Source organism: Delphinapterus leucas, chromosome 20 (assembly GCF_059928025.1).
Source record: "Delphinapterus leucas isolate spDelLeu-1000000601 "Yukka" chromosome 20, BTC_Dleu_Yukka2, whole genome shotgun sequence".
NCBI lineage: Eukaryota > Metazoa > Chordata > Mammalia > Artiodactyla > Monodontidae > Delphinapterus > Delphinapterus leucas.
The window spans coordinates 57,197,472-57,219,817 of record NC_143148.1 but is presented as its reverse complement, the minus strand read 5'-3'; the positions used below and the strand labels follow the sequence as shown (position 1 = coordinate 57,219,817).

The 22,346-nt window shown below is 56.1% G+C and overlaps 1 protein-coding gene across 3 annotated transcripts in view; it reads right to left on the bottom strand.

Annotated features, from left to right (window-relative positions):
* The window catches only part of GSE1 (Gse1 coiled-coil protein), a 414,574-nt gene extending 393,722 nt beyond the window's left edge, over positions 1 to 20,852 (bottom strand). For all 3 annotated transcript variants that reach the window (XM_089903375.1, XM_089903376.1, XM_022582998.3), the window contains exon 1: positions 18,507 to 20,852. In XM_089903375.1, the coding sequence (XP_089759501.1) occupies positions 18,507 to 20,837 (2,331 nt within the window). In that variant the 5' untranslated portion in view covers positions 20,838 to 20,852. The remainder of the gene's footprint in view (positions 1 to 18,506) is intronic.
* Positions 20,853 to 22,346: the final 1,494 nt, after the last annotated feature.

Genomic DNA, 22,346 nt, shown 5'->3' with positions numbered 1-22,346 from the left:
AAAAAAAAAAAGACTCGCCAGCTGCCTGGGGGTGGGGAGGAGGACAGGCGTTGTCAGCAGAACCAAGAACAGGGTTCACTCTTGCTTGGGAAGGTGTGTATTCAAATCCCACCTCTCTCCCAAAAGGGCTGAGGCGGCTTCCAGCAGAGGCCCAGGTGTGAGACAGGCTGCCCGCACCCCCATGCCTGCTCCCCTCCTGCCCGGGTCCCTGCCCACAGCCGGTCCAGGGAAGCTGCTCAGAGGCTGCCAAAGAAAACTTCCCCCTCCTGGTCTCCCAGCCCTCTGGCAACTTGCTGCATGGCTAGCAATGAGGCCAGGAGGTCCCCAGGCTCCCCACTGCCTGAAGAGTCCATGCTAGGGCAGCCCCTGAGGTCCCCCCCAGTAAGGGCCAAGGTGGGAGAGTGGGGGACAGGCCCAGGGTGGAGGGAGCTGAGGTTCAAGAAGGCTTACTGCAGAGCTGCCACATCTGTGCAAACCCAGAAACAAGCTGGGTGTCCAGCAACAGGTGACCCAGGGTCACCCATAAAATTCCTATTCTCAAAGGATACGAATCGACAACCACAGGATAACAGCCAGCCTGCTGCTCTCACCTGTTATAGCTCGTCCAACCTGCAAAACAACCTTAGATAAAGACTGCTACTCCCCCACTTTACACATGGGGAAATCATAGCACAAAGAGGTTCAGTAACTGGCCTAAGGACATACAGCTAGTAAGGGGTGAAGCCCCAAGTAGAACCCAGGCATCCTGGTCCACAGTCCTAGCCCCTCTAAAACACATTCATGATGTCCTACACGGAAAAGACTAGAAGACACATCACGCACTACGATCCCACCTACAGCAGTGTGTGCGTGCGTGTGTATGCACATACGTGCATTTAAAAAGGCTGGAAGCTCTGAGTGGCAGAATTTTTATGACTTCCCTTGTGTCTCCACTGTCTACCTTTTCAACACAGACCATGTCAGGCTTCAGGAAAAGATCTGAAACTGTTAAGTCAGCTGCCCTTGGTCCCTCCTTTCTCTTTCCAGGTGCCCTTCCTCTGCATGTTCCCACCCAGGCCCACAAGCTCTGGAAACTTCACTCAGGGCCTGAGTCCTTCCTGGCCACCATACCATACCCCCCCCCGCCCCGAGGCCTGTCACGAGGTCAGGGAAATCTTCTCTAGCCAAAAAGCTTACACAGCCTTGCCTGAAATATAGTTTACAGTGGCATAAACGGCTCTGTGCTCCCTAAATTTTCACTCTTGGGAGGGGGGAGGGAGTGGGGGGGGTGTAAATGATGGCCCTTCTATTTGGGAGTCTATCTCACTGACATTAACACTGTGTTTACAACACCGGGAAATGTTTATGCTGGGACATTAAGTGAAGAAGAGCAAGCTGCACATCGAGTTTCATTTCAACTTTGAAAAAAGAATGCACTGAAAATGCCCAGGAGAAAACAAGTAACAATGTTAACAGCAGCTGTCTCTGAGCTACGTGGAGAGCAGGTACTGCGGCTGGGCTGGGGGAGTAGTTCTCCTTTATTCCTTCTCGTACTTCCCCAAATCCCTACAATAATAATGGAATCATAATGAAAATAATAGCTGGCCCTTCTATGGGGTTTACTAGCTGCCAGATACCAAGCACTTTACATGCATTAATTTTCTTAACACCCTATTTGAGGCAGGTACAATCACAAATGTTTCACAGAAGAAGGAACCAGGGCACAGAGAGGTTAATTTACTTGCCCAAGACCACACAGCTGGGATTGGTCACCTTTAAAATAAAAAAAAAAATTTTTTTTAAGTATTAAAGCCATCTTTCGATATGAAGCCTCAAGGATGGAAAAGAATTTTAATATTTATTGAATGTGTACTGTTACTGATGTACAAATAAACGTAACCTGCCCACCTGCTTTTGCTCTTCTTTTAAAAAACAAATCGCATGTGCTGGTGGGCATATACCCCTGTACAGCCTCTTTGAAAACAATCTGACAGTTCCTCAAATGGTTAAACCTAGGGTTATGAGACGACCCAGCAATTCCACTCTACATATACCCTCAAGAGAAAAAAAAATACATTCACACAAAAACCTGTACATGAATGTTCAAAGCAGCGCTATTCACAATAGCTGAAAGATGAAAACAACTCAAAATACCCATCAGCCACTGAGCGGATAAACAAAACGTAGCCTATGCACACAAAGGACTATTACTCAGCCATGAAAAGCAGCGAAGTACTGACACACGCTACAATGTGGATAAACCTTGACAACATTACGCTGAGTGAAAGAAGAAAGGAGATGAGGGGTTGCCAGGGGCTGGGGGGAGGGGAGAATAGGGTTTCTTTTAGGGGTGATGAAAAATGTTCTAAAATTAGACAGTGATGATGGTCACACAATTTTGTGAATGTAATAAAAACCACTGAATCGTACACTTTAAAAGGGTACATTTTATGGTTTGCAAATTTATCTCAAAGCTGCTATTGGAAAAAAATTTTTTTTTAAAGAATACCACTCACCCAGAAATAATTCCCATGGTTCTGAGAGGACACAAGGTAGCCGTGAAGATGGAGGGGCAGTGGATTCACAGAAGGATACTATTCACCACGCAGCCTCACCCTCGTGAGCCCCGCATTTGTGCTTAAGGCTGGGGATTCCCCATGGCTTAGCAGCTGGGACTGGCCTTCCACAGGCCCTCAAATTGCTAATGTAAAAATATCAAGATATCTGTGACGGGAGGGATAGCCTTAGCTGATGAATTGGAAATATCCCAGGACACTGGCACTCTGCCTCAGCCTCTAACATTCTCTGTGTTCATGGGCAAGTCCCTTCCCCTCCCTACGCCTTCTTTGATAAAGTGAGGGAGGTTGGACTCAAGGATCAGTAAGCTTCCCCGCAGGACTAAAGAGACACTCTGAGACTTGTCATAAATGCAAAGACAAGAGAAACAAAAGTTGCAATCAGGTTATAGATGAAATATACTTTGTAGCAAAAGCATGGATGGACACCACGTTTTCAACAGTGGATACTTTGTATAATAAAAAGTGAAACTTAACATTATTGAATATGTATGTTCTAAATAACAGAGCCACCCATATATTAAAAAGCCAGATGGATCAAAATCTGCAGTTATCATGTCTTTTTCTCTTCTGCATAAAAAAAATTAAGTCTACCATCTTTCTGACTTACCTGAGGTTTGATAAAATCCCCTCAAGCAAAGAACATACCATTTTGACGTCACCCGTGGCAGTCACAAGGGCAGGCTGACAGAAATCATTTTAACACCCACTGGCTCAACACAGGGAGAAAAGGTCAGGCTTGGAAAATGTCCCCTTAAGCATAAATAACTTGGAAGCGGCCCGGTGGTTTCACAGCATTTTGTCTACAATTTCAAAAATAGAACAAGAGAGGATGCAAGTGCAAGAGAAATTACATTTCAAGCCCCAAAGGACTGGTTCAAAACATTAAAGAGGCAGAGTCTCTAAATATAAACCTTTTGGGAGATCAATACTATTGATAAACCTCTAGCTAGATTGATCCACAGAAAAAAGAGAGAAGGAACCCCGTGACCAACATCAGGAATGCAAGAGGGGACATCATTACAGAACCTACAGACATTCAAAGGATAACAAGGGAATATTATGAAGGAGTCGTGCCAATTAACTTGACTACCTAGATGAAATGGACACGTTCCCTGAAAAACATAAATTACCAAAACTGACTCAAGAAGAAATAAACCTTACGGGGAGAAGTCTCCTTCAGCACCTCAGGTCACCCACCCAGTGAAAAAGGAAACTCAGGAAAAGGCTACCTACTGGAACAGGTTTTTACTTTTATTTATTTATTTTTATTTTATTTTTTGGCCACATGGCATGTGGGATCTTAGTTCCCCAACCAAGGATCGAACCCATGCCCCCTGCATTGGAAGGGCAGAGTCCCAACCACTAAACCACCAGGAAAGTCCCTGGAACAGGTTTTTTTTTTTGGCGGTACGCGGGCCTCTCACTGCTGTGGCCTCTCCCATTGCGGAGCACAGGTTCCGGATGCACAGGCTCAGCGGCCATGGCTCACGGGCCCAGCCGCTCCGCGGCGTGTGGGATCTTCCCGGACCGGGGCACGAACCCGCGTCCTCTGCATCGGCAGGCGGACTCTTAACCACTGCGCCACCAGGGAAGCCCCCTGGAACAGGTTTTTAAACGTGGATGAAACTCGTGTGTTTTGACTTGATGTCTCCTAGAAAGTTTACTTACTGTGATTTTTAAAGACATATACTTAATACCATCTTTATTGTTTTTTTCCCTATTTTCTCTGAGACTTGGATTTTGCCAACCATGGAGCTCTTGAGGAATGCCATTCCCACGGCTGGTAAGGAATTGCTGTGTACAATGCACAAAAGAAAAACCAACGGAGGGTCCAAGGATAAAAATGTCAATTTTAGCTATTTTTTCCATCTAGTTGGAGAGACAGGGCTTACACATATGAAGCAACCAGAAGACAACGTGAAACCACACATAATAAAGTGATTAATTATTACCAACTGGGAAAAAGCTGCAGATGGACAAGGGCCTAGGCCCTTGGGGGGAGCCGGGGGGGAGACTTCAGCTGGTAGGAGTTAACAAAGGAGGTTTCCAGGAGTGGGAAAACAGGCAGAAAAGTAGAAGAAAGAGCACGTGTCAAGATATGATGGTGGGAACAAGTCAGATGGTTTCAAGGAATATCGAGGAGTCAGCCCACGTGCACTGCGATATGACTGTGTGCAGATGGGTGCAGACGTTAACAGTGGCTCTTTACCTTTGGGGGTCACACACCCCTCTGAGAGCCTAATAAAAGACACTGATGTCCTATCCCCCGAAAACTGCGGATACACCCCAGATTTTGCATTGAGTTTTGAGGTTAAGAAATCTGTATGTAAGAAAGGGGACACAGCGTTGAGAACGATGGGTCTCTGTAACTCCCCTAACTCCTGACTCTAGCGTATCCCTCTTCCTCATGGCCTGAGCCAAAAGGTGCTCCCTCCTGGTTCATCTCATCTCACTCGTGGGGTCCAGATCCCTGTGTTTTTGAGGTCTATGGGTCAGCTCTCGAGAATGATGAGGACCGCAGAGGAAACGAAATGACAAATAGCAAAAGTGATAAGAGCCTGGGCATATATCCAGACAAAACTATAATTTGAAAAGATACCTGCACCCCTATGTTCACAGCAGCAGTTCTCACAGTAGCTAAGACAGGGAAACAACTTAGATGTCCATCAACACATGAATGGATACAGAAGACGTGGTACATAGATACAACGGAATACTACTCAGCCATAAAAAAGAATGAAATAATGCCATTTCCAGCAACACGGATGCAACCAGAGAGTATCGTACGAAGCGAAATAAGTCAGAAAGAGAAAGAAATACCGTACAATATCACCTCTATGTGGAATCTAAACTACGACACAAAGAAACAGCTCTATGAAACAAAAACAGACTCACAGACATAGAGAACAGACTTGTGGTTGCCAGGGAAGGGGGGTGCGGTGGGGGAGGGACGGAGTGGGAGTTTGGGATGAGCAGATGCAAACTATTATATACAGGATGGATAAGCAACAAGGTTCTACTGTACAGCACAGGGAACCGTATTCAAAATCCTGTGATAAACCCCAATGGAAAAGAATACGAAAAAGAATATATGTATGTATAACTGAATCACTTTGCTGTAGAGCAGAAATGAACACAACACTGTAAATCAACTCTACTTCAACAAAATTTTTTAAAAATAATAATAAGAGCCAACCTTTATTGAGCATGTACTACGTACCAAGCCCTGTAACACACACACACTACAGTAATTCCCATATACAGATGAGAAAACAGGCCCACAGACCGACAAGCAGTCAGGTGGCACATACCTGCTGACTGCCACCAAATACCAACGTGGCTCTTGTCAGGGCCAGAGGTCACGTGAGGGTCAACCACCTGAATGCCCGCTTCATCTCTCCCATGTGCACTGGGAGCCCAGGGGGAGGACAAGGGCAGCTCAGATCCCAGGTGCCTCAGGCTACTTCCAGGTTTCCCATCCCCCTCTGAGTGGGGCCTCAGATTCCTCACACACCCCTCCTTCCTCTGCCCCCAGTAACCACAGCAAACATTTCTGGGGTCTTCACAGCTTGCCAGGCTCTCACTGGGGGCTTCAGCTGCCTCCCGTTCCCCTGAGGGAGGACATCAGATTGTCCCTGAGTATGGGCGAGAAGCCTGGGGCTCAGAACCGTGAAGCAATGCGGAGGACCACGTGGGTGGCAGGGGTGGGTGGCGAGGTCTGACTCCCGAATACCCTTGGCCAAAGCACACCATCCGTCCGTGGAGAGCAGACCAGCATGGCCTCACCTGGAGCCATGGTTCCAGCCCCACTTTTGTATGGACGGCTGGGAGAGCAGCGTGACACTAAGCGGAGGAATGAGGGCTTCCTTCCAGGAAAAGTCTGTGAAGTGAGTTGGTGACGTCCTTGCGTATCTCTCCCCGGAGCGGAAAGGCTCCTGTGTTTGCAGGGTCCTGGCAGGGACCCTGAAACCTCCCTAGGACCTTGGTCTGGCCTGAAGCTGCCCCCAGGAAGGTGGTGGGGAAGAGGGGGGGCACTGGCAGCCCTGCTTCTACCTCTCCCACCAGCCAGGCCCCCCGAGCCATGTGGCTGCTAGTTTCTGCTGATGCCGTGTTCCGCCTGATTAAGGCCCCAGCGCCAATGCAGTCAGAATCACAAGGGAGCCCGGCACCAGGACACCACAGAGTCAGCCCGTCAGCTGCCCAGTGCCAGACCTGGAGGTGACAGAGGCAAGAGGCCTCTCAAGGCCGACTGCTCCCCCGTGGTGCCCAGTGCAGCTGTGTTGCTGTGTCAACCTCAACCGTGGCCCTATCCAGGCTCAGCGGGACCTCGCCCAGTCACTGCAAAGTCACCCCAAAGGGCCCAGCAGGAAAGACAGGTGCCAACTTCCCTCGTTCACCCACCAGATTCCTATCCACAGGGTCAGCGAGATGATGTCTTATAAGCATCTAACATGTGGCAGCTGCCACTGCTGTGTCCTCATCGCCGTCATCGCCATCATCCCATCATCCCATCTCGCTGGTTTGAAGACCCACACTCTCTCTTTGACATTTTAAGCTCTCTGAAATCAGGATGAATCTTACAATGGGTGAAGGGTCGGTTTCATGAGCGGCATTTTTTCTTGCCTAGTGGCATATAAAACAATCATGTGTTTTACAGTGGACAGACCCCGTCTAGGATTAGATAAAGAACAGTATTCATACCCTACACCTGACACAATCATGGTCCTTAACTCTGAGCACAGCATCTAGGGCAGTGAAAACTCCGCTGAGTGAACCAACCCATCCCTTTGCTTATACTCCCTTATTTACAGCTTATGGCAAATATGTCCCCTCACTGTGTCAATTCTCCCCACAAACGTCTCCTAGGCAACACCCCTCCCAGGCCCCCTGCAGGTCCCAGAGTTTCCCAGCATGCCCCAGGGAGATGGAGGTGGCTCTCCTCCGGGACCCGGGAGCAGGGCTGGCTGGGATGACTTGGACCACTGGCAGGCAGCCTGCCTCCAGCAAGGAGTCCCGGAGGATCTCCAGGCGTGGGCCTGGCTGGGGTGAAGCCACCGGAAAGTGTGGATTTAGCACGAGCTCCAAAAGGCCCACACGGACCAGAGAAGCCAGCGAGGGGGGACATTTCTGTTGCCCCCCCCCCGGAGAAATTCTACATGTGAGTCCTAGGAAGCTCCACTCAACACGTTCAGAACAATCTCACCAAATGGGGTGGGGGGCCAGGAGCTGCAGAGCAGAGTTTGGCCAGAAATCTCCGGAGGATGTTCCAAGCATGCTCAGCTGAGCTCCGCAGGCTGTAGGCCAGATGCTCGGCTCTGGGGCTCCTGGGGGGTCCTCTGCTGAGGGTGGGCAGGGACACAGCTCTGGCCACCTGACAATCATGACATTAAAATGCACACACCCAGAAAGTACCAGGAAGGGGCTTCTTTCAGACCCTCTGCCCCAAAGCAGCCAGTGGGGTGGAGAAACCTTTTGAGCTGCACGGAGAGACATGAATCCCACCCCGGACACTAAGAGCTGTGTGACCTTAGGCAAATCACTTTCCCTCTCTGAACCTCAGAGGCCTTGATTTTCAGATGGGGATGATTCCGATCAAATAGACTTCAAGACACAGACATTGCCAGAGATAGAAGGATACGTCTTTGTGACGACAGGGCCAACTCATCAGAAAGACGAAACGATCATAAACGTGCAGGAGCCTTGAAATTCACGAAGCAAAAGTTGACAAAATTCAAGAGAGAAAAACACAATCCAAAATTGTAACAGATATGAACACCCCTCTCTCAGAGAATGTGATGGGGGGGGCTGTATAAGTGTGTCCGTGCAAGAGAGCACACACCCGTGTGAGTGTGCGTGTGATTGCATGTGCAACGAGGGAGTGGGTGTCACAGTAAAGGCTTGTGAGCCTGGGTATGAGAGATGTGTCGGGGTGTCTGTGCATAAGTCGGCGGGGGAGGGGACATTGGGGAAAGGCGCCATCCTCTCATGCCCGCACAACTGGCCATCCCAGGGCCACCAGGGCCCCCTCCTCGGGACCCGCCCCGAAGCCAGCGCTCACCCCAGAGAAGGCCCGGTGCCTCCCCATCACGTGGTGAGTGACAGGTGAGTGAGGTCCGGGTTTCACCCGCTAACGAGAAGGACTCCAGCCACCCCACCCCACGGGACGGGGGCTCCAAAAACCGGTTTCCGCTTCCCCTACACAGTTTTGAAAAGCAAAGTTAAAAATGCAGTTTCCCAAGAGAAGGAGGGCGAGGGGCAAGAAAAGCAATCCTCCCCTTGGCGGGAGGGGCGGCTGGGTGACTCTGCAGCCAGGCCAGGCTGCACGCAGGCCGGGGGCCAGGGCCACCCTTCTCTGGACCGGGATGTGCAGGTCCCCAAGGAGTCTTGGCTGCTGCACAGACAGGACAGAGGCCTTGTTTCCAGGACGGCACTGCCCCCACCCCCCGGGCCCCAGCAGGACGCAGGGGACGGCGCACAGTGAGGCTGCGTGACCTCCGCTTTCCCCGTGCTGGGGGCCCCGTGGCAGCCAAGGTGCTTGGTGCAGAGGGCCCTGCCTGGGGAGCCCCGCTCTGAACATTCCGGGCCTCCCTGTCCAATGGCCCCAGGGCATCGCACAATCACACAAAAGAAAGAACAGCATACAACTGAGCGAGACCCTCCGGAAGGGAAAGGGCAAGCGGAGAGATCCCGCCGTCAAAGGAGAGGTCCCGCCATCAAAGGAATCAGGATTAAAAGAGCTGGCGCCCAAGCCCATCGAAGCCCACCCTCTCGGGCCATCTGAGCCTCAAAGGCTGAATGGCTCCTCCAGGCCTCCCTTGTCTCGGACCGACGGTCGTGGACACCAGGACCTCTGATCCCCCCCCGTCCCGGGGCTGCTGCATTTGGGAGTCTACAAAGCCCACGCCTGTCTCCCACCTGTCTCCATCCCTCCCCCGCGGCAGAACCCTCACAAGCCTCTTAATCCCGGTCTGTGAACCCCCGTCTGGAAGCCGGGCGAGGTTTACGGGTCTGGGAAGGCTTATAAAACAGCGCTGCAGTGCGCCGATGCTCGGACCCCTCCCCACGCCGGCCCCCTCAGGGAGCTGGTGCAGGAGTCCAAGGGCAGCCTCCTTGTGTGGCTACACCAGGGCGGGCCCCTGACAGCCCCACATCCTCTCCTCCCATGGGTGCCACTCAAGCCCGGGCAGGGGGAGAGGCCAAGGCCGGGCGTTAGACCACTGGCTCTCGCACATCCCAGCTCTGCCACGTAACCCAAAACTCTCAGGGTCGTGAGCCTTGGCCTCCTCATCGGAGATTTGAGACTGATGCCACCTTCCCACACGACAGTTCACGCCACCCTCTGCGGCCAGAGGAGGGACGGGCAGTCTGGGGAAGAGGGTCATCTGCATCATAACCGCCACCATCTCCTCAGACCTCACTGTGTCTGCATCAGGACCAGGCGGGTGGACAGAACCTCAATCACCTTCCTTTTCACCGGCTCTGCCAACAATTGATACTAAAACGTGGGCAGGACAACGTGGTGGGCTCTGACCTTTGAGGGGTCTTCCTTGGACCCTGGACCGCTTGCTCTCCCCACTTCACTCTCACCTGCCAGGTAGAAACAGCTCTAAGAGGTGGTGCTCCTGGCCAGGGTCCCGGCATGCCTGCCTGGCTCCGCTGTACCAAATACCACCTGTGACTTTTGTGCCGTCCATTCAAGGCTGCTGGCACCTCTGGAAGGAAACCCAATCCAGCAATCAATTTCATACAGGGTTCCACTCCAAACAGGTCGGGCAGCAAGAGGCTGGGGCAGCCAGTGATGGGGCAGAGAACTTCAGAGCCGCTGGACTCACAGAGCCAAGCTAGGCCTTGACCCCAGGGGTCTTCTCTCTCCAGCCCGCAATCCCACTCCTGCCAAAAGGTGCAGAAAGGTGACAGCTTGACAGCTGCGTAGGAGCCAAGGGGCTCAGCTACGAGTACACCATCTGCTCCCATTTTACAGAGGGGAAAACTGAGACCCAGACAGGTGGAGGGTCTTACCCAAGGCAACTGAGTGCTGGGGCCAGAATCTGGGTCCTCTGATTTCTGGGGGTGCAGCTACAGCAAGTCAAAATCCCCAAGAGCTCAATTCTTAATAAAGCTTCTCTTATCCCAGGGAGAAGACGACTAACTCCCAGCTGCAAACAAATCCAGCGACGGAGACCAGCCACAGAAGGTGCAACGGTGGCCAGTGAGTTGACGGAACACAGCTTCAAGGAGTCACAAATGTGACTTTTTCAAACCCAAGTCCTGGGCTTCCCTGGTGGCGCAGTGGTTGAGAGTCCGCCTGCCGATGCAGGGGACGCGGGTTCGTGCCCCGGTCCAGGAGGATCCCACATGCCGCGGAGCGGCTGGGCCCGTGAGCCACGGCCGCTGGGCCTGCGCGTCCGGAGCCTGTGCTCCGCAACGGGAGAGGCCACGACAGTGAGAGGCCCGCGTACCACAAAAGAAAAAAAACAAAAAAAACACCCAAACCCAAGTCATATCATGTTATTTGCCTGCCTAAAACCCCCAGTGGGAAAGTGGAACTTAAAGGGTCAACATGGAATTACCAGATGATCCAGCAATTCCACTCCTGGGTATCTATCCAGGAGAAAACACAGATACACACAAAAACCTGTAAACATTCCCAGCAGCGTTATTCACAACAGCCAAAAGGTGGAAACAGCCCAAATGTCCATCCACTGATGGACGGATAAATAAAATGTGCTCTATCCATGCAGTGGAATGGTATTTAGCCATGAAAAGGGCTGAAGTACTGATTCACGCTACAACGTGGATGAACCTCGAAAACATAAATGACGGAAGTCAGACATAAAACACCACGTATTGGATGGTTCCATTCCTACGAAATGTAGAATAGGTACATCCATAGAGACAGGAGATTCATGGTTGCCAGGGGCTGGGGGAGGGGGGGTGACCACTAATGGGGAGGGGCTGATAGGAATGTTCTGGACTAGACAGTGGTGATGCGTGCTCAACCCTGTGAATACACTAAAAGCCACTGCACTGTACACTTTAATTCACACTGTAGGGTGCGAATTATACCTCAATTTAAAAACAGAACAAAAACAATGCCTTCTCAGGGTCAGCCCACAGTCCTGGCTCCCCAGTGAGGGCCCCCTGACTGGCCCCTGCCCGCCTCTGAGAGGAACCCCGCCTTGCCCTCAGGCACCCCGGCTTCCTCACTGTTCCTCAGGCCCCTGCCAGACCCCCCTCGCTGCTCAGGTGACAGCCCCCAACCCTCCCCTCTCCCCGCCACTCCGTCACCACCATCACAGCCCCTCCCACTGCACAGGCCTGGTTTGCTCACTGCTGGGTCCTGATGCCCAGATAGTGCCTGGGATACAGTAGGCGCTTAGTAAAGACAGACTGAACAAATGAGTAGAATCCTTTTGGTGACTGCCAAGCCACATCTTCAAGATAAAAGCCCCAAACTCCTGGGCTGTGCTTCCAAAATCTCTATCAGCAGTTCTCACCCCAACTCTGGAATCTTCCAGAAGCTTTAAAATACCAGTGCCACCAGGGCCACCCCTCACAGATTCTGCTTTAACAGGTTGGGGCAGTTGATTCAAATGTGCATCCAGGGATTCGAAACACTACCAACCCTTCCCACCGCATCCCCTCCTCCCACTTCAAGAGGAACGCTTTAAGGTTCTCCAGCAAATCCCACTCCCCACATCCAGGCTTTTGCTCGTGCTCCTCTGCCAGGAGCACATGACCCCCTTGTGGACCTGGCTGATTCCTTTTCAGTCTTTGGGTCAGCTTAGGTGCCACCTCCTCCAGGAAGCCTTCCCTGAACATACCCGTTTTCCATCATCCTATGGGCCCCCGGAAGACCCCAGCACAGAACTCAACACAGTATACGATCACAGCCGGATCCCTACACCACCCCCCCTTCCCCCATCCACCCAAGGGCAGGTCCTGCCTGATTCCACATCACATCCTCAGAGCACCAAGTGCTCACAGAGCACCCGGTGCACTACAGGCATGCAAACGTTTGTTGAGCTAATGCGTAGAATGGGTACAAACGTTTCTCCAGGGCAGCCCCGGTCAAGGGCTGAGCTGGGCCAGGAGGCAGAACTACACCAGCATCCCTGGCACAGGACTGGCAGAATTTCTTTCAAAACTTATACATCTAACTACCTTGTATTACTGAAAGATCAAACCAGCAAAAGTGGCCTTAGGCTGTGGGCTTGTTGGTCCTCCTCGTATAAAGTTGCCTGAAAAATGATGATCCGTGAGGGTTTTGTGACCGTAATACTTTATCCTCCCCAGGACAGAACATCACGGTGTTCCGGGGCCCCGGCATCACATACCAACTTTAAAACCTAGACTCCATGAAACGGGGAGATACTGACCAAAGGGGCCAAATGTACATTATGGGCATGACAGCTCACGACCCTGTATCACATACTTCAAAGTTGATAAGAGAGTAGATCTTAAATGTTCTCACCACAAAAAAAGAAATGGCAACGTTGGGGCAGGGGGGATGGAGGTCATTTCGCAATAGACACATGTATCTAATCAACACTCTGCACACATCCTGCTGCATGTCATTTATATCTCAAAAAGCTGGGGAAATAACTGATAATAAATTGCTAGATATTTTCCCAGCAAGTCCACACACAGCCTCAGCATCCTTCTCAACACAGTACCACCAGTCAGATTTCACGTGTGGCAGGCAAACCGCCTGTGACCCCTGAGGACCACACCTTTCATTTGGACAGATGGGGAAATGAACAAAGGTCACATGGCCAGTAGAAGCTCCTTCCACAACTGCCCTGGTGAGGCTCCCTCTGGGGACGGCATGGCAAACAGAAGCTAAGGTCCTAAACGCTCTTGACAGAGGGCAGAAGCATCACCCCTCGCCACCGTCCCCGCCAGGATATGGACCTAGGACAGAAGATGGACCTGAATTCCAGACGTCCAGACGTGGCCTCTTCCTCAGCCGAAAGAACGTGCCAATGAGGCAAACCTGCCCAGAACCTTCAACCCCTCTGGAGAGTCACGGCAGAGTTAACCTCCCAAGGGTTGGACCCAGAGAGATCTAAGCAGAGAAGGAGCCAGAAGGCTCTGGGCGAATTCCCCTTCCCTGCTTCCAGGGAGGCTGAGTTTTGAAGACCTCTTGCCATCCCAGTTGTCTCTAATCACCTCCAGGGTTAAGACAAGGCGCATCTGGAAAGTTTACTCCGCTAGCAGATGGCTCCCAACCCGCCAAGAAAAGCAGAGACCTCCCCTCGGAGGAGGTGGTCAGAGCGTGGGGAAGGCCAAAGCCCAGTCACTTCCCGGCAGCTGCCAGGAAGAGGGTGCCAGTGTCAGCCCAGCCGGGCAGCCTCTCCTGGCACCTTCCGGAAGCTTCCCCTATCCTATCGCCTTGCCCAAGTGCCCCTGGATCCTGGATCCGAGGAGGAGGGGCTGGCAGGCCCTCCCTCAAGAGCAGGCAGCCGAGTGGGCGCAGAGAGCCGGGAACACGGGAAACAGATGTGCATGTGGCCCTGACAGACGAGTGATGACAGACCCTCTCTGCAGGCCTCAGATGTCAGCGCGGAGAAAAGAAAGGCGGCCCAGCGGCAACACCTGTTCCAGGCCGGGAGGCCAGGCTCGGGGGGCTGGGCGGGCAGCCCCCAGCGAGGGCCGGGGTGCGGTTAGGTAAACAGCTTCACGCTCCACTGCCCGGAACGCTCCCCGGACGGACGGAGGGGAGAGTCAAGGGAGGCCCGGCGGCCAACTGGCTCGCGAGGGAAGCAGCTCGATCATGCGGCAAACCCATCCTTGACGGAGGGCCCGGCTGAAATCTGAACACCTGGGCAGTGCTGGGGGAAGCAAAAGACAAAGGGCGCCACTTCTCAGCAGGTGGAGAAACTGGGGGCGGGGCGGGGGGGTGTAGGCAGCAGAGGCAGCCGGTGGGGGGTTTCTCGGGGCCTCTGGCCCAGTCAAGCTGACTCCTGCCTCCCAGCTGCTCTGCCGGCTGAAATGCGGGGTGGGCAAGCTCACGCAGGGGCTATCAGGACCACCCTCCCCCCACCCCCCACCCCAGGGCACTGCCACCTTTACAGCCGGAGCCTCCGAGGGGACAGAAAGTCAAGAGCACAGACTCCAAAGCCGGGCTCCTGGGTCCAATGTTGGCCTTGATGTCATGAGCTGAGTGACCTTGGGCAAACTCCTTGACCTCTCTGGACTTGCTTTTTCCTCTATGACAGAGGGAGAGTGGCACCTCCCTAAATGGGGTTGTTGTGAGGACTTAGTAAATATGAGGACAGGTGAAGCCTGGCACAGCCTGGAACTCGGGAAGCATTCTGTATCTTCATCATTATTACGTCCCCAGATGCCATCTCTGAGCCTGGCCAGCCGTGCCTCCTAGCTCTGAAGGGAGGGACAACCTTTCTCCACCCCCAGCAAGAAAGTCGGGGGGCAGAGGCTGCGATGCTGGAGCCTGTGGGTGCCAGGGAGAGATCCAGCCTGAGTTACAAGTACCTCGGGGAGAAGAAAGGAATGAATGGGACCCGTACCCCTGGTGCCCGCTAGCAGCTCTCACATCACAAACCTTGCAGAGGAACGAGCATCTCCACTTCTCAGGGGCAGCAACTGAGGCTCAGAGACGGCAAGAGTCTTTCCCAAGGTCACACAGCCAGCTCCCAGTAGAATGAAGATTGAAGCCAGGTCTGTCTTAAGGCCAAGCCAGGGTCTTTCCATGGCTTCATAGAGCTTCCCGGTGCTGGGGCTCCTCCTCAGGGAAGCACCCCCAAAAAGGGTGGGTGGGCTACAGCCTCCACAGCCCACCCCTGACACAGCCCTACCCAAGCAGCCAGCTCAGAGATATGGTGGCTACAGAGCAGGGTGCTCTCCAGGGGGCCAGGAGTCCAGCTGGTGAGAAAAGCCACAATCTAAAGGGGGGACACCAGTGACAGACACCCTTCCTCACTTCCTTCTTTCACGTTTACTTTCTTAGCCGTTAAAGATGATTCCCTTGTAAATGAACCCTTAACAGGAAACAACTGAGGCATCATAGGAGGCGGTACAGACGAGGTTCTGGAACACACTGTCCCAGCTAAATGGCTCCCCACAGCCACCTTCCAATGTCCCTAGCCACTCCCCCCCAAATTCTCAAACCACGCACCGAACGGAGACACGGAATATGGACATGAGAACCAAGGACTCCGGAGCTGGCTTCGGGAAAGGAGCATGGGGGCCTCTGCACGTTCCTTGCTGGTGTCACCCGTGTCTTCACCCCTGACAGCCCTGCCAGGAGTCCCTTGGGTTGGTCTGCAGCTCCTGTGACCCTGCGCTCTCATCCCCAAGCCCACCCTGGCACCTGGCCTAGCTTCATCCTGCCCTGCTCACAGCTCTGCAGGAAGTATTCTTTCCAGGCTCTTCGTGCCCCTCCCCCTGACACCACCAGCGCCACAGGGTCTGGAACAGTGCCTGGCTCAGAGTAGGCGCTCCATGAATATCTGTTGAATGAATGGGGGAGGGGGGAGAGGCTGTATTCCCGGCACTCTACTGACCATCAATCAGGCTCTCCTGGAGGCAGGAGTTGAGGTTTCTCTTTCCCTCTGTTTAAATGAGCCTGAGCCGTGCACTGCTGCCCCACCACCCAGAGGCCCGATGGCCTCACCAACCACCTGGGATGCTGCCATGGTCCGGCCCCGGGCGTAGCTCTTCCCAGCCCATTCCAAGGCTTCGTTCACTTTTTATTGCTACTGCGTATCTTCAACTCCAAACCCGACCTCCTTTTTTTGATTTCAAGGCCTCTAGTTCACTCCAACCTTATTTCCCTTCCTCCTGAATCGTCTCCCACCGACAAATCCCACCCATCTTCCAAGGTTCCACCTCTGCCAGGCGGTCCACGGCGGAGGGCTTTGGGGTTCAAGACCCACCTCAGCGACCTACTGGCTGTGTGATAGTCAACAAGGTCATCTGACTTCTCTGAGCCTCCATTTACTCATCTCTAAGATGGGAATAACAACGCCTCATAGGGACGCGGTAAGGAGCGAACGAAATAGGTTGCTCTAGAAACGGTACAGAAGTTAGCGTGACGTTCAGCGCCCCCAAACTCACGCTGACCCCCCCCGGGCGGACACCAGCTTGCGTTTTCGTCCACACCTGGCCACCCTCCACACCCCGCTTCACAGCTGGACTGGGAACTGCAGCTTCTCATTTCCTCACGTTCCTATCATTGAGGCCCCCAGTCGGCATCTCATCAACTCCCGATGAGTGAGCAAATCAACGTGGGAAAACAGCACAGTGTGGACGTTGTGCGGAAGACAATCTGAGAGGCCTCACGGGGAGTGCTTTGATGACCCCACGCCCACCACCGCCAAGCTGAAAATCTGTACCCACCCTGCAGAATCCACCTGCATCCTGGAACAATCTGTCCCAACACGTGGGGAGGACACAAGGGCGCCACTCTATGCCAAGCACCGGACTTGCCGGAAGCATTCAAAGGCCCCGATTCATTTAATTCTCATGATGGCCCCACGAGGCAGGTGATACTTATTTCCACTCCCCAGCTTAAAGAAGTGAACTCAGGGAGGATGAGACGCATCCTCCCTGGCGATCAGTTAACAAGAGAAAGGGCAGGATTGGAACCCGGCTCTGTGCTGCTCAGCCAGACTCTTCTCCCAGGCCCGGCCCTTCAGGGAACCGTAGGTCAGATTCCCAGCAGCAGACACGCGGGCTGCGCTGCCGCACACCTCGAACAAGAGGTTTAGCATCCACGGTGCGGGGGTGGCAGGCTTGTCCGTTTAAAACGAGAGGCTATCCAAAAACAGCTCTAAAGACAAAAGCCCCCAAACCAGACCAAAGCCCCCCAAAGACAGCACTAAGTCCAAAGGGGACGTTGACATCCAAAGAACGCTGGGCAGAGCGTGAAGGCGTCGGGGCCGGACATCTACTTTATAGACGCAACCACCGTGAGTGAACACGTAACCCAGGACCCCACACGTGTGCACACGCATGGATGCTTGGGAGGCAGGATCGGAAGCCTCTCAGGCAGACGCAACACCCACCCCTGGACGGGCGGAGACACCCTTCCCTGTTCACAGGTCCCTCCTCCAGCCCCACGCCAGCGGCTACCCCAGGTGTCTGATTAAGACAAGCCAGTGTCACCAGCTTTGGTGGAAACTAGGATTTCTGGCTCCGGTGGCCGTGATGGTGATGACAACTCACAGACGTCCGCTTCCCCAGACCCACCGGGGGCAGTTCCTGCTTCGGCCTTTGCAAAGCCAGATAGAAAATTAACTGCGCCCCGTCTGGCTCCTCCCGGGCAGGCAGCGTGAAGGCAGGCGCCTTATAAACAGGGCGCACGCCAGGCCTCCCACCCTCCGCCTGCACAGCTGACTTGCAGAAAAGAAAGACTCTCTTCCCACCGGGAGAAATGTCTGTTTGGGCCACTGTCCCCTGGGTCCCAACGCCCCATGTCTGGAAATCCATCTCCAGCTGCTATTAAGCAACCAGAGAGCCTCAAAGGAAAGGTGTGAACTTGGGTGGGAAATTCTGGAAAAGCTAAGCTGAGTGGGAACAAGAGGAGAGAGGAACTTCTGATGTGTTTAAACCGGGTAAGTACGGAGACCTCTCGGTGACCTGCATGGCTGGACTAATTACCAATGTTATCAGGCGGATGACAGACGTGCCCCGAACTTCCTCTGTTTGATAGATTCCGCTGCAAACACACTCAAGTTCAGGCCCATGCCTGCTGTTCCCAGCAGTGCCCTATTCTTCCACAGTACCACTCTCGGCCCCCAGCTCCCCCGACCTGCCACATGCCTCCAGGCCAACGCACCCACCAAGCACTAGCGGGGTGACCCCGGAGGGCACCTCCTGCTGGAACACACCACACAGAATCGGTGCAAACTCCTCCCTGGCAGAAGAGAAAACATCTCTTCCTTCCCTGCTGGGACTTCAGAGAATGACGTGAGAACTGCTTACCTTCCTCGCAGCTGCCACTGGGGAGCTCCAGCCCATGGGTCCCTGGCGGGTGAGCCCTTGGCCAGCACACACCAGGGTCCCGCACTCTGTGCAGGCGCCGATTATCAGCTGCCGGCCGTCGTCCACTAAGAGGCTGTGGCTCGCTCGCAGGGTATAGAGAAACAAGGGCAGCCGGGCTACCCGCACGGCCTTCAGCCCAAGACACCGCTTCTTCTCCTGCCGGCAGAAGAAGCACACGAACGTCTCCACTTGGTACTGCCGAGACCAGGGGCTGACAGCGTGCTGGGTGCCGCGGGCCTCGTGCTGCAGCCACTGGCCCAGCAGGTCGTGGTAGCAAAGCACGCAGGTGGCCACCAGGCCGGTGGAGTCGGCAGGCCTGGCGCGCGGGGCGGGCGGATAGACGGTGAGGAAGGGAAAGAAGGGCTCTTTCTCGCCCAAGCGGCTGGAAGGGTTCACGTTGAGCTGGAACTCCTTCCCAGGGCCCAGCTCAGCCCCGCAGATGTAGCAGATGGACGCCGGGCTGCCCTGGGCCAACGCGGGCGGCTCGGAGAGAGCAGGGTCTGAGGCCGAGAAAGCCTGGTGGTACCTGCCCAGGAAGCCCTGCACGGAGGTGATGAGCTCCTCGTTCTGGCACGCCCGGTACAGTGCCCAGACGTCCTCCAGGACGCTGAAGCACTTGGGGCAGCTGCGGACCTCACAGCGCTTGTTGGGGCCCTGGGCATTGGGGGGGCAGGGCAGGAGGCTGAGGAAGGGGAAATGCATGGAGCCCCTGGTGTTGCCATTGAGCATCCTGGAGGCTACTGCCCGGGCATCCTGGGTACAGTCCTCCCCGCAGAGGTAGCACGCCTCTGGCAGGGCCCCGGCGGGTGGGCCCTCTTCCCTTGGGAGCCTCCTGCCCTTGGAGGCCATGCCGGGGGCGTGGCTGTTCAGGGGCACCACGTAGAGCCTCTGCAGGACGGGCACATCGGCCAGCTCGAAGCTCTGCCACTGCTGCATGAGGGACGAGAAGCAGCAGGGGCACACCAGGGTGCTGCCGCCCTCGCTGATGGGCTGTGCCCCCGGGGGTGGGCTGTGCAGCCACAGGAAGGGGAAGAAAGGGGCCTGGGCCAGCTTCTCCTGCTTCTGCACGTGGATCTGGTGCTGCGAGGCCGGGGACAGCGCCGACCCGCAGATGTAGCAGCAAAGGCCCTCTGGTGGTGCGGCCCGGCTCTCCAGGGGAGCTCGGGGCACGCGGCCGCCACCGTTTTCTGTGTCTCCGGGGCCACGGGGGCCTGAGGAAGGCTCTTCCTGGTGGCCCTCCTCCTCACTGGTGATGTTGACGTCACTGTCCTCAGACACGCAGCAGCCCCCGCGGGTCTCCCCCAGCGGCCTGCTCTCAGGAGTCTTGGCGGCCCTGCCAGAAGGGGCTCCTCTCATGCTCTCTGCAGGGGCCACCTGGACTGCAGGCCCTTGCCAAGGGTCCTGAATGCCCCTCAGGACGCTGGCCCGGGCCTCCGGGACCCAGTGCCTCCCATGGCCCTTCTGCCGGCGCCGGATGCCCGCCGTGGGCTCCCCGTCCACTCGGAGCTTCGAGGGGACCTCCTCCTTTTCCACGTCCCCCGGTGCGGTGGTCTGTGCGCCCTGTCCAGGAGAAGGGCCCGGCGCCAGCCTCCACTCCGGGCAGCGGCCCCCGCGAGGCCCGGGCCCCGGGGCAGCCCGAGCCGCCGGCGCCCCGTGCTGGTGGGGACTGGCGGCGTCGCGCGCGGCAGGGTCGGGCTCGGAGAGGGGGTCGGTGTCCGACAGCTCCGACAGCTCTGAGTCTCGAGGCTCCTCAGCGGCCGCGCGGGGCCCGGGGGCACCGCCGCTGCCACCGTCGTCGTCGTCTTCGTCGCCGGCCGCAGCGCCCAGCGCGTAGGCGACGTTCCACTCGCGGGGGGCCCCGGCACCCCCGCGGCGTCCGCCCGCACCCGCGTCGCACTGGTGGGGCCGCTTGAGCCAGTACATGCGCTTGTCCACGGGCGTGCGGGCGCGCTCGAAGGCGGCCCACTGCTCGCCCAGGAAGCATCGGCACACGGCGCACACCAGCACGCAGCCGTCGGCCGGGGACAGCTCGCGCGCGCCGGGCGCCGGCTCCTGCTGCTGCAGAAACGGGAAGAAGGGCTGCGCCGGGGCCCCCACGCCCGCCGCCGGCTGCTTCACCTGCAGCTTCAGCTCCTTGCCGCGCCCGATGCCGCCGCCGCAGATGAAGCAGGAGAGAGGCGCGCCGCCGCCGCCGCCGCCGCCCGCCGCCCGCTCGCCCACCGCTGCCATGAGCCGCTGCTTGCGGGAGACCGGCGCCGGCCGCCCGCTCATGGCCGCGCCGCGCCGCCCGCCCGGGCCCCCGCGCGCCCCGAGCCGCCCTCACCGCCCTCACCGCCCACCGCCGCCGCCGGGCCCAACTTGGAGCATGTGTGCGCGCTGCAAAGTTTGGCGGCGGGCGGCCGGCGCGGGCGCGGGCGCTCGGCCGCTCGCAGAGGCGCCCCCCCCGGCCGGCCGAGTCCCCGGCGGCGCCGCGGCGAGCGCGCCCGGAACGCAGCGGCAGCGGCGGCGGCGGCGGCGGCGGCGGCGGCGGCGGGCCCGGGGCGGCTGGAGCTGCAGCCGCATGTGCGAGCTCCGGCGCCTGCCAAAGCGTTGGGTCATTTAATTGGGGAGGAGGGAGGCGGGGCGGCGGGCGGCGCGGAGGGAGGAGGGGAGGAGAAGGGCGGGAGGGCGGGAGCACGGCGGGCGGGGGGGGGGAATCTTTCCCTTACGCTTCCTCCCCTCCCTTTCCCTCCCCTCTGCCCGCCCCCCTCCTCGTCCTCCTCCTTCTCAGCCCTGCCTCCCCCCCCCCCCCACCCCGCGTCCCAAACTGCGCACAATAGCTCGCCGGCTCCTCTATCTATTTTGTGTCCGGCCGGGAGCCGCGCTCGATGATTCATTGCCCCAATTAGGGGTTCTCTCCTGCAAGCCCGGCGCGAGCCCTCTGAAGGGTCTCCTGGGGGACCCGCGGAAACCCATCAGCCGCTAGAGCTGGTCTTTAAGTAAAGGTCAAGCAGGACGCGGGAGGAGCCAGGTAAGGACGCGCCCGGCGTCCCCCGGAGACCGAGGAGCCCGGCGAGGAAGGGCAGGTCTCCGGAGGGGCAGCCTCCGCCCCCAAGTAGGGACGCCGCCAAGTGAGCTGGGGCGGCCCCGGCCCCCTCCCCATTCTAAAGGGCCTTTTATAGCCCTGAAGAGCCCTGGTTTGGGGGCACCTCTCAGGGCCCAGGGTTCTAATCTTGGTGACAGAGGGAACAGGAGCTGTCCCCTATCCCCCAGAACACATTAGCGAATGCACCATCCTGGCCCTCCCCACCTCCGGCCAGGAGCAGAAAGGGTCCTGTATGTCTGAGCTGTGTGTTCCAGGGCAAATGACTTGACAACTCTGGGCCCTTTCTTCCTCTTCTTAAGCAGGAGCTCTGGCAGGGGATTAACTGTTTTCATGTATTTACTGTACCTATGTACAGATACATGTATTTATTAAACAGAGAGAGAGACCTTAGTATGTGCCAGGGGCAGAATCTAAGCACTTTATACACATCTGCTCAGTCGCTCCTCCCAATCGCTCTGGGTTAAGTGCCATGATCGGCCCATTCTGCAGATGAGAAAGAAGAGGCACTGAGCATTAAGGTACTCTTCAGGAGTGGCGGAGCCGGGATTCAGACGCCGGCAGCCGGCTCCAGGGCCCTGTTCTCAACGCCCCGGCTGTGCAGCGTCACTAAGCAAACGTCTGGTCCCCGTCATCCGTCTGCTGATGGAGACTGTCCACGGCAGGAGACACAGCCAGGACCTCTCCATCCTCCCTGC